This window comes from Eriocheir sinensis, chromosome 48 (genome assembly GCF_024679095.1).
Source record: "Eriocheir sinensis breed Jianghai 21 chromosome 48, ASM2467909v1, whole genome shotgun sequence".
Lineage (NCBI taxonomy): Eukaryota > Metazoa > Arthropoda > Malacostraca > Decapoda > Varunidae > Eriocheir > Eriocheir sinensis.
Genome location: NC_066556.1, coordinates 550,392 through 564,246, shown reverse-complemented (window position 1 = coordinate 564,246; position 13,855 = coordinate 550,392). Strand labels below are relative to the sequence as shown.

General features: G+C 43.7%; 1 protein-coding gene across 1 annotated transcript in view; it reads right to left on the bottom strand.

The window, feature by feature from the left end:
• Window positions 1-1,409: 1,409 nt before the first annotated feature.
• LOC126981390 (uncharacterized) overlaps window positions 1,410-13,855 on the bottom strand; it is a gene marked incomplete at its 5' end in the record, with an annotated part of 57,393 nt that continues 44,947 nt past the window's right edge. The window contains 2 exons of the mRNA XM_050832407.1: window positions 1,410-2,338; window positions 5,593-5,759. Of these exons, the coding sequence (XP_050688364.1) occupies window positions 2,204-2,338; window positions 5,593-5,759 (302 nt within the window). The remainder of the gene's footprint in view (window positions 2,339-5,592; window positions 5,760-13,855) is intronic.

Below are 13,855 nucleotides of genomic sequence, written 5' to 3'. Positions count from 1 at the left end.
GGACGAGCACGAAAGCTTCCTTACAGAAATCGAACCTAAGAGGCCTTATAAAAGTTACGCTACGGCTGCATGGTGCGGGCAACACTGCAGTCTCCTCTCGGGTTTTGGCACTGTGAGCAGGAACGCATAGTGAGGCGTGGGGTCGCGAGGCCGCTGACCTAGCTGATAATTTTCTCTTGAACTTAGTTTTCTTAAAGTGGTGACGTTGCGGACTTGACCTGCCACGCTTACGGCTGCAGGTACGAAGCGTCCTGAGTGCAGTGTTGCCACGCCACAGCCAAGGCGGACACCACGAATAGGACCAACACGGCGACACGTCCTTCGGTGGGGAAAAAGGTGGAGGAGGAGGACGAGGGGGAGGAAGACGTGAGGAAGTGGCTTGTTGCGTGCGCCAGGGGCTCTTGGGATGCGGGGTATAACTTTTTTTGAGCCGCAAGAGTGATGCAGAGAAAACGGGAAGGAAACATAAAGATGGGGCAGCTAATTAGATTAATTAGGTTGCTGCCTTGACTCAGACTACAGGGATGTGTACCTCTTGAGAGGGGAAGGAAGAGAAAAGAAGGAAGCCTTTTACAAAATGAAGGAAGTGTTTTATAAAATAAGTCAGAGGCACCGCTGAACTATATATGTGTGGGAGAAGAGTATTTTGAAACCGTGGGAAGAAAAAAAATAGTGGAGGTTGGGAAAGCTTTAAGAGTTAATGGAGGGGAAAAATCTATAATACGAGGGATCGAGAAAGGCCGGAGGCTTTCTGAGGGACGCTAGGAGCAACTCAGAGGGACACCGAGGCCAGAAAGATAATTCAGTGTGAGCCGCCTGTAAGTGGCAGCCGTCGTCGAGGAACAGTTGAAGAAAAGTGTTGCATGCAGCGTTCGGGGAAGTGAGAACTGAGACAGGGGGAGGCGAAGAGGCAACGGAAAACACCTGACAAAAATCTAGAATGAAAGGAAGGACAACAAAGAAAGCAAAAAGAAAAATGGCTGTGAATCATAACGAAGAGGAACTGAAAATAATGAATGGGGATTTGAGAAAGACGAGATATAGGGAAAAAAAAGCAATCAATTTTAGTTAGAGATTAGAGATAGCGGAGGAGTAATTGGAGAGATCGAAGGAAACAGAGAGAGAGAGAGAGAGAGAGAGAGAGAGAGAGAGAGAGAGAGAGAGAGAGAGAGAGAGAGAGAGAGAGAGAGAGAGAGAGAGAGAGAGAGAGAGAGAGAGAGAGAGAGAGAGAGAGAGAGAGAGAGAGAGAGAGAGAGAGAGAGAGAGAGGAGAGAGAGAGAGAGAGAGAGAGAGAGAGAGAGAGAGAGAGAGAGAGAGAGAGAGAGAGAGAGAGAGAGAGAGAGAGAGAGAGAGAGAGAGAGAGGAGAGAGAGAGAGAGAGAGAGAGAGAGAGAAGTTTTGAGAGAGAAGAGCCGAGGAGTCTTGGGGCGGGTGTTCAGAACTGTGGGGCTTATACCAGTGACGGAGGGAGGTGGGTGGGTCACTTGCTGGTGTGGTGGTGACCGTGACTTGGGTAGTGGTTGAGGCAGGGGTGGTGGTTGTCCTCTTGGTTGTCTTTACAGGGGCAGTGCAATGGAGTGAATGGGGGAGTCCTGGTTGAGTGTGTTGTACTTTTGGCTTGGCTTGGTGGGGAAAGTTTGGTTGAGAATACTGCTGGTGAAGGGGGTGGGAGAAATGGGTTATGACAGAGTGATGACATGGTGGGTGATAGAGAAATAGGGTTTGTTTTGTTTGTTTTTGATGATTTGATTTGATGGAGTGGGTGAAGAAGGAATGATGCTTGGTTTATCGAAGTGGTGAATCTGAAGGAAAGATTGAAAGTCTGATAGATAGCATAGATAGCATAGATAGCTAGTGATACAGGTGATTCTGATAAAGGTGTATAGTGTGGTTTTGAGTTTTCAGGAGGTTGAGATGTAGATGGTTCTGATAGAGACGCTGGAGGAATGGTATTGGAGGCTGAGGAAGTGAGATGGGACTGCAGGTGTTGGCTGCTCGGAAAGTGGAAGAGTAGATGCTTCTGATAGAGACGATGGAGGAATGATGTTGGATGCTGAGGTGGTACTAATGAAAGATGATAAAGGGGAGGAGGAGGAAGAGGAGGAGGAAGAGGGGATGGTGTTGTTGTTGTTGGTGGTGGCTGTTGTGGAGGGGGTGGTAATGGTGGGGGTGATGGAGTGACGGGAGAACTAGACTCTGGGGCATTACAAGTAGGCGGGTTTGCATGTACAACAGAGGGAGCTCATGTTGCGGTACAGCGATCGCCGGGTTCTCTTTTTGCTCCAGATGCTGAACATGTCCTCGCCGGTGAGCGCCAGGTTTCGCGAGCCGGCCTCCTCCTGCCATAAGGGGAAGAAACACAGACTTTAAAATGGATTGCTGCTCTCTTTCTCTGTTTGTTTGTCTGTCTCTCTCTCTCTCTCTCTCTCTCTCTCTCTCTCTCTCTGCGTGTGTGAGTGTGTGTGTGTGTGGGTCTACACACACAGAGAGAGAGAGAGAGAGAGAGAGAGAGAGAGAGAGAGAGAGAGAGAGAGAGAGAGAGAGAGAGAGAGAGAGAGAGAGAGAGAGAGAGAGAGAATATGAGTGAGTTATCGAGTGATTTTGTGTGTGTGTGTGTGTGGCTATATAAAGGCACGTATAATTGTATTTGTCGTGAATGCACTATTGAAATCTGTGTGTCATTACTTTGAAAAGGAAAGGTGCCAAGGGCCGCGCGAGCGTTACTGAATATCGTTGCTATATTTATATTTTTAAGAAGCGTTGCAAAAGATGAAAGGTTTCGAAGTATTTTTTTTTTTTTTACAGCTAAGGAGACAGTTCAAGGGCGTAAAGAAAAATATATAAACAAAAGCCCGCTACTTACTCCTCCTGAATAGAGGTCAAAGGAGTGTCCAAAAAGAGAGGTCAATTTCGGGAGGAGAGGTGTCTCATATGCTTATCCTTGGAATCTCACCCCCGCAGCCTTTTCATACCCTACTTAAAGGTTAAATACTCGTCTATAATGCGTTACGAAATCATGAAAAATAGCTGCGAATCATAACGAAGAGGAGCTGAAAATAATGAATGGGGATTTGAGAAAGACGAGATATAGGGAAAAAAAAGCAATCAATTTTAGTTAGAGATTAGAGATGATAGTTTTACCAGATTTTAGACATAGGAGCGAAATTCAAATAGTTGCTACTTATGTTTCGGAACACAAACAATGCTAGTCAAAGATCTGCATAACAACATGACATTTTGCTTGACTTAATATTCTTCTGTAATAAGCAAAAAATATCCTGATAACTAAATCTAAGTTAAGTTAAAGAGCTATTTTCCCCAGGCTTTAGACAGAGGATCAGAATTCTCTCAGCACGTGAATTTCAGAGCTAAGCTAACGAAAATATCCACCTTCCCTTACTGTAAAAAAAAAAAAAAGGATATCCTCGTAGTTGCGTAGCAGTAAGAAGAGGCTTAAGAATACTGACACAATGCTTGTAAATTTTCTGACACGGTTGGGTCATTAATATATATCTGTCTTGTCTTATGATCCTCTCGTGCAGCGCTAGAGACATCGTACACTTTGTCTCATAATTGGTTGTTCTGGGCGAGGAAAGTTCAGCAAATAATGGAAGCTTATCTACGAGTGTTATTGAGGCTTATAAGTATACATTTGTCTTGGTTTATCATTCTCGTGCAGCGCTAGAGACATCGTACACTTTGTCTCATAATTGGTTGTTCTGGGCGAGGAAAGTTCAGCAAATAATGGAAGCTTATCTAAGAGTGTTATTGAGGCTTATAAGTATACATTTGTCTTGGTTTATCATTCCCGTGCAGCGCTAGAGACATGACAGTACGCTCTCTCTCGTAATTGATTGTTCTGGGCGAGAGTGTTCAGCCAATAATGGAAGCCTGATTAAGAGTCTTGTTGAGGGGCCAATGCACTCTTCCTCCCCTCGCCGCAGTTATTTTTTTCTTCCTTGATCAGATCCTGTTTTTGTCGCTGCACGTTTCCTTTCCCTTGACCCATTTCCATTTCCTCCTTCCTCTCTCTATTTTTTCCTCCTTCTATTCTTCTCTTTCTCTTCAAGTCAAGCCTTTCTCCCTCTCCTCTTTCGCCTCACTTCTTTCAGGTTCTCTCTCTCTCTCTCTCTCTCTCTCTCTCTCTCTCTCTCTCTCTCTCTCTCTCTCTCTCTCTCTCTCTCTCTCTCTCTCGCTCGCTGGCTCGCTCGCTCTCGCTCTAGCTCTCACTTTCCCTCTCGCTCTCGCTCTCGCTTTCGCTCTCACCCTCTCCCTCTCTCTCTCTCCTGATCTTATCCTTTTGCTATTCACCTTCATCTCTCATTTACCTTCGATCTCTTTTATTAATCCTTTTTCGTACCTTATCTTCACTTTTTTGTTATGTCCCCAGTCATCCTCTTCTCCTTCCTCCTCCTCCTCCTCTTCCTCCTTCTCCTTTTTCTTCTTTCTCTCTTTCACGTCATCATTCTTGTTTTCTTCCTTCTTTTCACCAACTTCTTTCTCTTTCTGCTCTTCATCTTTTTCCGCTTTCTTTTATCTTTTATTTTGCGACCTCCTTCCGTATTATTTTCTTCCTTTTTCTTTGTCCTAATCTTTTCTTCTTTATCTTCTTCTTCTTCTTCTTTATCATCATTATCATCCCTATTGACGTCATCAGTATGTTTTCTAATTCTTTTTCTTTCCTCTGCTTGTTCATCTTTTTCCTTTCCCTTCCAGTTCCCTTTATCCCTCCATTATTCGTTTATCTTTTGACTTCTTTTTCGCCATGTCGTTGTTTTCAGTTCCTTCGTCTATTCCTTCTATTCATATTATTTCCTCCTGTCTTTCATGTCCCTAATAAACATTCCATTACTCAGATTTCTCCATAAACATCTAAAGTTCTTCGGCGACCCTATTCTTTATCGTAACATTTCTGCATCCGTTTCTCAAATCTTTCGTCATGCAGTGGAGCGGTTTGTCCATCCACGAATTAGATGCTCGTTCGCCCATATCAAGCAAGCTCTCCCTTCCTGCCTTTGAGATCAGTACCAACAATATATATCAGTTAACTAGACCGCGTTCCTTACGAGCTCTGTATGAACCACCTTCCCGGGTTACTGTCTACATCTGACATATTCTATTTCCTCTTATCTATTTCCTCTGCTTCTTCTTCTCTCTTAACCCCTTGAGTGCGGATTTCCTACAGGAAGACATCACCAAGCTACAGGAATGGAACAAGAAGTGACTGCTACAATTCAATGAGGAAAAACGTAAAGTCCTGCACCTTGGGAGGGGATATCCAGCACACCAATACCACATGGGAAACACTCCACTATCCACCACAGAGACAGAGAAAGACCTAGAAATATATGTGACCAGGCTACCAGTCAAAACCAAATCCGTGCCAAATCTGTCTCTTATTTCTCTGCATATTCCTTGCCCCTCTGTTTCTTATCTTCTTATTCCATATTGATCTATTTTCTTATCCCAGCTCACTCAGTCCTCCTCTTCCTTCCTCTTTTCATCGTCTTTTTCCTCTCTCAATTCCTTCTCCTCCGCCTCCTCCTCCTCCTCTTCCTCCTCCTCTCCGCCCCCCCCCCACTTCATCCCCTACCTGTGGCATATACTCCTGCATCTCCTTTAGGATGGCCATAATCTCGTCTAAGTCCTTCTCGATGCTGCAAATCTCCTCCTGCTGGAAGTCCGGCTGTAGCGTCTTGCAGAGCAGCAGCTGGGAGATGATGCCGAGGCCGCCCATTCCGGAGGGTCCAGGCTTGTTCTCTGCAAGGGGGAGAGCGTGATTAGGGCGTGGAGGGAAGGGCGATAAGGCTAAGTCAAGGTGAAGAGCGGAGAGCGTGGTTAAGGTTTGGAGTTAAGGGCGTTAGGGCGAAGACCGTGGGAGGCTAAGAGTGAGGGTCGTATTTTAAAACATTTCGTCGCCCAAGTTCACATATTTGACAACGCTTTCGTAGGTGTTGTGGGCATTTCCAGGGGTAGTTTGATGACCCTGGTAGTAGTATGACCCTTCCTCTGTAGCATGAGCCTAAAGAAACACTCATTAGAACCCGATTGATCCCCTCTTTGACCTTTAGAAATAACTGATGTGAGAAGCGGAAGTGTCTTGTTATATCTGCCTAAGAATTGAGAAGGAGGAGGAGGAGGAGGAGGAGTGTAAATTGAAATGGAAAATGGAAAGTTAAGGAAGTGCAAGACGAATGAAGGTGTGAAACTGACGGTGCGGAGTTCAACCAAAGCACGTAAATTAGAGATTAAGATAGACGAGGAGGAGGATGAAAACGAGGAGGAGGTAGAGATACGGAGGAGAGGAGAGAGATACGCGAAAACCATGTCAAGGTGAGAACTGAAGGCGCTCAAGTAAGTGTCAGGGGAGATAATGACAAAAAGAGGAGGAGGAGGAGGAGGAAGAAGAGGATAAGTGGAAATCATGTCTGAGAGTAAGTTGATTCTGCTAAGTAATTGGAAGTGGGTGTTAAAAAAGGGGACAGGGAGGACGAGAGTGAGCGGAAATCAGGTGAAGGTGATTGGATGATGCGTGGGAGGTGCAGACAGAGGAGGAGCAAGGTCTAAACAAATGGGGAGGTCAACTCACGCGCAGATTAGGTTTCTTTAGATCTTGAGGAGGCGTAGAAGGAGGACGAAGACGAGGGGAAGGACAAGGAAAAGAAATCTAAGGGAAAATTAAGTCACGGTGTTAAAAGGTGTTGAACTGAATGGCAGGGAAAGATAGAGGAGGAGGAGGAGGAAGACGAGGGGAAGGACGAGGCAAAGGAAACGGAAGGGAAATCTAAGGGGAAATCAAGTCACGGTTTAAAAAGGTGTTGAACTGAATGGCAGGGGGAGATAGAGGAGGAGGAGAAGGAGGAGGAAGAGAAGGAGCAGGAGCGGAAGTGGAAATCATGTCGTGTATAAGCTGATACGAGGGAGGTGTAGACAGAGGAGGAGCAGAAGGGGAACGCTGACGAGGGGAAGGACTAGAAGAAAACTGAAGGGAAATCTAAGGAGAAATTAAGTCACGCTGTAAAAAGGTGTTGAACTAAATGTCAGGTGGAGATAGAGGAGGAGGAGGAGGAGGAGGAGGAGCGTAAGTGGAAATCATGTCGTTTATAAGCTAAGTTAGGTGAAGGTGTTGCAAAGTGAGGAGTAAAAGTGATAGAGGACGAGGAGGGAAAACGGAAACTCTGAAAGGGTAAAATTAAGCTGATGGCGCTAGAGTAAACATGAGTTGCTGTTAAGAAATTACATAAAGAGGAGTAATTGGTGTAACATAACTCAGCGCCTTCATTAATAGCTCGATTTCCTTAGGCCGCTCCCTCCCTTGGCATAAGTTCCAACAACATAATTCCGCCAGACCCCGTTCCGCCCACATGCCTCCATGGTCTAGTGGTTAGCGTGCCTAGCTACGAATCCGCTGGACCAGGTTTGAATCCCAGGCAGTCGGGCAGGTCGGTAATTGGGTACCTGGGGAAAACTGGGGAAGGTAAACTGTGGTACCCCGGATGTCACACGAGGGGAAGGATGAAGAGAAGAAAGCTAAGGGGGAAATTAAGTCACTGTAAAATAGTGTTGAACTAAATGCCATTGGGAGATAAAGGAGGAGGAGGATGAGGAGGTGTCGCGGGGTAATCGTGAGCGAGTGATAAAAAAAAGAGAGGATAAGCGAAATCAAGAGTATGTGGGTAAAAAAAAAAGTGAGTGTGGATGATAAGAGAAAATCCTATCAGTTGTGAGTGGAATCATGTTATGCTGAAGGGTTAACACAAGAGCGAGGGAGGTGATGGAAAATGGGAAATAGGGTTGTATAAATACGTAGATGTGACAGTGTGCAGAGAGAGAGAGAGAGAGAGAGAGAGAGAGAGAGAGAGAGAGAGAGAGAGAGAGAGAGAGAATGTAAAAGGTCGAGGAGGGATTCAGAAACCGAGAGGAGCAAGGAAAAGAAAGAAGAAGGAGGAGGAGGAGAAGGAGCAACCAGCAATAGCAAAGACGAAGAGAGAGAGAAACCGAGGAAGAGAGAGGAAAAGACAGTTGGTTGGTTGGCAGGAAATTCTTGGGAGGCGGCGAAGAAAAGAAAGAAAAGATCGCAGGAAAGAGGGAGAGGGAGAGGGAGAGAGAGGCAGCGGCTAAGGAGGACGCAGCGTAGAGAGAGGCAATTCAAGAGGCCTCGGGAGGAGCTACGACTTGAAAGCGGGCAAGAGGCGAGGCTAATAGCGGGTAAACAGAGGCTTTTGGAAGGCGGTGCGGTGCCGGCCGAAAGGGGCGAGGCGGGGAAGGGCCGGGAAGAGGCGCAAAGGTGTTGGATGATGCAGGTGGTGAGTGGCTGCCGAGAGAGAGAGAGAGAGAGAGAGAGAGAGAGAGAGAGAGAGAGAGAGAGAGAGAGAGAGAGAGAGAGAGAGAGAGAGAGAGAGAGAGAGAGAGAGAGAGAGAGAGAGAGAGAGAGAGAGAGAGAGAGAGAGAGAATAATAACTGAGATAGATAGATAGACATAAATAGATAGTTCGATGGTAGATAGACAGCTAGAGATAGAGATAGAAATAGATAGATAGATAGAGATAGAGAGAAAGAGAAAAAGAGAGATTGCTAGAGAGACTGCGTAGAGAGAAAGAAAAAAAAAAGTATCCGTGGCTTGCTGTGAAATTCATGAGGTTGAGTGAGAGTTTTTCATACATTTCTAACTGTACTTAAAAGAACACACACACACACACACACACACACACACACACACACACACACACACACAAAAGGCACTAATGACATGCAAGAAAAATAAAAGTGAAGCAGCGGAGAAAGAAAGAAAAAAAAAATACATATATTACACTCGAATGAATATTGACGATAGAAAAAATAAATATAAATAAAAAAATGCAAATTATGACCCCCACCCCCTCCCCCCCCAAAAAAAAAAGAAATTCAGACAAGGATATTTAGGTCAGCTCTCCCAGTGTTAACTCAAATGGCACACGTCCTGGAGAGGGAAAGAAACTCATCCGCCATCTCCAGCAAGGCTTTAGGAGAGATTCACGGGGGAGCATCACGCCTGGAGAAAGTTGAGTGTGTGTGCGGGGGGGGGGGGACACAGGTGTTGGTGAGTGGTGGTTGGGTGGAAGGGATTGGGGGAGGGAGGGGGAGCATGAGTCGGGGGTGGGTGGGAGGGGATCGTGTACGTGTGTGTGTGTGTCTGTGTGTGTGTGTGTGTGTGTGTGTGTGTGTGTGTGTGTGTGTGTGTGTGTGTGTGTGTGTGTGAAGCAAGAAAGATAGATAGAAAAAAGAAAGAAAAAGAAGAAAAAAAGAGAAAAACAGAGAGAGAGAGAGAGAGAGAGAGAGAAAACAGACAGACAGAGAGAAAGGGAGTAAACTGCAGCATTCCCAAACACGTCTCGACATGTCACTAACGAAGACACAATTTAAAGAGTGACATTCGGAAATCTATTGTACGCAGGAGACATTCAGACCATTATTCCTCCTCCTCCTTTTCCTCCTCCCTGATTCCATTCTCCTCAACATTACTCTTTCTTCCCTTCGCTTAGTCACTCGTTCACCCGTTGCTCAATTTGCCTTATCGTTTCTCGGTAAGGTTTTTGATTTTTTAGTGAATATGTGTTTTTTGTTTTATGTATTGGAAGATTCGTCTGTCTGTGTCTGTCCGTCCGTCTGTCTGTCTGTCTTTGTTTTTGTGATTTTCTTTCTTCCTTTCTCTTTTTTTCTTTCTTTTTCTTCTTTTTTCCAGCTAATTTTCTTTCTTTCTTCATTTTCTCTCATTTTTTCTCATTTTCTGTCTTTCCTTTTCTTTCCATCTAACTTTTTTTCTTTCTTTCCTTCTCTCTTTTTTTCTTTCTTTCTTTCTTTCTTTTCTTCTTTCTTTCTTCTTTCTCCTTTTCTTTCATTCTTTTTCATTCTTTTCATTTCTTTCTATCTAACTTTTTCTTCCTTTCTTTCTTTCTTTCTTTCTTCCTTCTTTGTCTTCTTTCTTTTCTCTTTCTTCAATGTCTTTCTTTTTCTCTCGTTCTTATTCTCCTGCAATCATTGTGTTCCAGTCTTTCCTCTTTCTGTGTCCTCCTCCTCTTATATATCTTCTATGTTCGTTCTTTCAATATATTTTTCCTCCCTTTCCTTTCTCTAATCTCTCCCATTCTACAATTTTCACTCTTGCCCATATGTTCTCCCTCCCACACACAGCCTTTCGTTTTTCCCTATAGTCTATGTATCTTTGTATTTTCTGCTCTTGTATGTTTCAATTTCCCACTTTCTGTTCTCTCCAATTCTCTTTATCTCCCTCTCCCATTTTTATCGTCACGTTTTCATTTCTAAAGGCTTTCGTTCCTCAAGTTATGTATGTCCTGTTGTTATTTGTTGCGTTCTGTTCTTTGCATTTTTTTTTCCGTTTCCTATCTCCTATTCCTTGCCATATCTTCTTCTATCTCCCCACTCTTCCATATACAATCTCCCAGTTCTTTATTTTTTCCCCTTACTCAAGCCCTTTTATTTCTTTTGCATTTGTATTATTATTATTATTATTATTATTATTATTAGCTTTATCAATTTCCTCTTTCCCTTCATCTTTTCTTCCCCCTCCTCCTCCCTTTCTGCCACCAAACAATAGGTGAGCCGCCCCTGGCAGGCCCGGAGCTATATAATACACACCCTATAGGAAGGCTCCCAGAGGAGGGACGTCACTGTCAAAGGGGAGACGGAAAGGAAAACTCTTAACCCTAAAAGTGAGAAAACCGTTTTATTATTTCGCATTCTCGGGGCGGAGGTAAAAATATTCCACTATGGAGACGACTTCTGGTTGTGCAGCTGCCAGCATTCAATTATACGTATATATAGAAAAGATGATTTTTTATTTAGCTTCACATTATCACTGGTCGTCATGTCATTCGTTAAAGCAGTGATATTCAGCATGGGTGGATGAAATTATGTGCTAGGTAGTAGGTGGTCGGCTGTCTGGACAAGCTTGTGAAAGAAATATCATCATTGTAGTGTGGAATATATGTTCTGTCTGCGTTGCTTCAGTGAAAATGTCGCCCAAATGGAGTCATGAGCCAATATCACTGACTACAGGGAAGTATATTCTGGCTGACTAATTAAACTAGTGAAGAAAAGTGAGACTACCTTTTCTCTTTCCTATAGATTATAAGCAAATGTTCTGCTTTGAAGTGGGAAAAAAAGACTAGTGACTTTAACCCGTCCGCTGCGATTGGCACGGATTCGGCTTTCACTGGTAGCCTAGTAACATAGAGTCCCAGGTCTTTCTCTGCCTCTGTGGTGGATAGTGGAGTGTTTCCCATGTGGTATTGGTGTGCTGGATATCCCCTCCCAAGATGCAGGACTTTATATTTTTCTACATTGAATTATAACAGCCACTTTTTGCTCCATTCCAGTAGCTGTAGGAAATCCGCAGCCAAGGAGTTACAGTGAATAGCTTTTTCAGAACCTACACTAAAGGTGGACAACGCGAAAAACGAGGTGAAAGAGCTCTGAGTTAGGTTCATTAAACTTCTTGAATTGGGTCCCTAATCGCGGATATACTGTACCGTGAGTGAACGGAAACTGGCGGTGTAAGAGCAGGGGTGGGATATCCAGGGGTCGTTACGCTAAGCCCAGTTCACACTTTGCCGACTCTGGGCCACGACAACAGAGCGACTCGAGGTATACGAGGTTTTGGGTGTGAAATGTTGATGTGAAAGGGTCGCACATGGTCGGAAAGAGGTCTAGAAACGATCGCCGGATGTTGATGATATTTTTACCGACTCCGACTCCACAGAACTGATTTAATCTCTTCCTCTCCCCCCAAAACTGCTACTTGTCAGGATAAAGACGCAGAAACGGACCGCAATTGAGCCTGAAAAGTAGCCGCTCCTCTCAAGTTCCGGGTCGAGATTAACAAGTAATTAGAATAGTTTCGTCTTCTTTCGTACCATTCTTATTTCATTGAGGCTTTTCTTCCTTCCTCGCTTTCATCCTCCTCTAAGTTTCCTCTCTTCCTCGTCTTCCAACATGGTCTACAGTAATATATTCTCTCTCTCTCTCTCTCTCTCTCTCTCTCTCTCTCTCTCTCTCTCTCTCCCCCCATGAAATACTGGCCCTCTGCTCTCCACTATGTACGCTAACCTTTAATTTTCTTCAACTGCATAACTTGTATTTTTTTTCGCCTGTAATTTCCTCTTGTTCTTCACTATAAAAACGGTCCTCTAATTTTCTACATTTCCTTGATTTCTCCAGACTTTCTGACGCTACCATTTCTTTTCTCTCTTATTCTTCTGTTTTATTTTTTTTTGTGCAACTTGCGACGTAAAATCCTATTCATGTACCCTTGCGTCCTGTTATCACTGTTATATGTTCTTCCCCATTCGTTCTTTTGCCTCTCCACTCCTTCTTTCGTTCCCATTATCCTCTTTCTTCTCTAATCCCTTGAATCGTCCTTTACTCTTTACTAACGCATTGCTTCTGTCCCCCCTTTTATCCCTTTTTTTGTATTAGTCCTTAGCTATTCCTTGCTTTCTTTCTTTCAGTCCTTCTTTTCACTTTTATCTTCTTCTCCCCTTTCGCATACTCTACATCCTTCCTTTCCTTTTTCCTATTCCATGCAGTTTTCTTTGATTTATATTCTTAACTTTATTCGGGCATTCCATTCTTCCTATACGATTTATTTCCCTTTCCTCTTGTTTCCATATATTTCTTTTTTTTTCTCTTTTTCCTGTCTTTTTCTTTCTTCCTTCACTCTTCCCTATTCCCTTAACTTCAGTCGTTCATTCCATTCTTCCTGTCATACTTATTTCCTTTTCCTTTTGTTTCCATCTATCTCCTTTTTTTCTCTTTTCCTGTCTTTCTCTTTCTTCCTCCCCTCTTCCCTCTTCCCTTACATAACGGACATCTTCCTTTCCCTCTTCTGTTCCTTATTTCATCCATCTATCTCTCGTTATTATTGTTTTCTATTCTATATTTTACTTTTTTATACCTTCATTTTAATCACCTCTTGTTCCATATCCATTTGTTCCTTTGTTTCTCTCTCACACACTTTCATTCACTTCATCCCTTCTCTCCAACATCTCTCTCCATCCTTCTTTCCTCTCTCGTCTCTCGTTTTTTTTTCCTTTTCGTTATTTATTCTCTGTTATCTGTTCTCTCCTCCCATTCCTTCGTTAACTTTTCTCGTTCTTCTCTCTCTCTCTCTCTCTCTCTCTCTCTCTCTCTCTCTCTCTCTCTCTCTCTCTCTCTCTTACTCCTTCCATCGCCATTTCTTCCTATACCACAAAATTAATTCTTTGCTTCGTTTCCCATTCCATTCCTTTTATATATCTTTTTTTTTTTACCATGCTCTCACACGAATTTATACCTTTACTTCTTTTTCTTCACTTATGCTTTCCACCTTCAGTATATTAAACTTTCAATCTTATTCAATTTTCTTCTTACTTCTCTTTCCATTCATTCCTGCAAACTTCCTTTTCTCAACTTGCACCGTCTACCGCACGCTTATTCTGTTCCTATCCATCTTCCTTAAATTCCTATTCCAATTCTTTCTTTTCTCGACTTCTTCTTATATAAATCTATTCTATTCTTAAGCCTCAATCTATATTTCCGACTAGGACTCAATTCTTTTCCCGTTTTCATATTAATAACTTGCAACATCTACATCTTCCTTCACCAGTTCATCTATCGACCTCTCCTCAAGCCATTCCTTCCCTTCACCCGACTTGCATCTCGTCCTCAGGTAGATTAATGACTTTCCCGTATTCACCACTATGGACTCTTCCTTCCTGCGTCACGAGGGTTCCATTCAGACGAACTCAGGCAAAGGTCTTCATCAGGAGGCGGCTGTCTGGCGGTCTGAGTGAGTCAACAGCCCGAGGGAACACCGATTC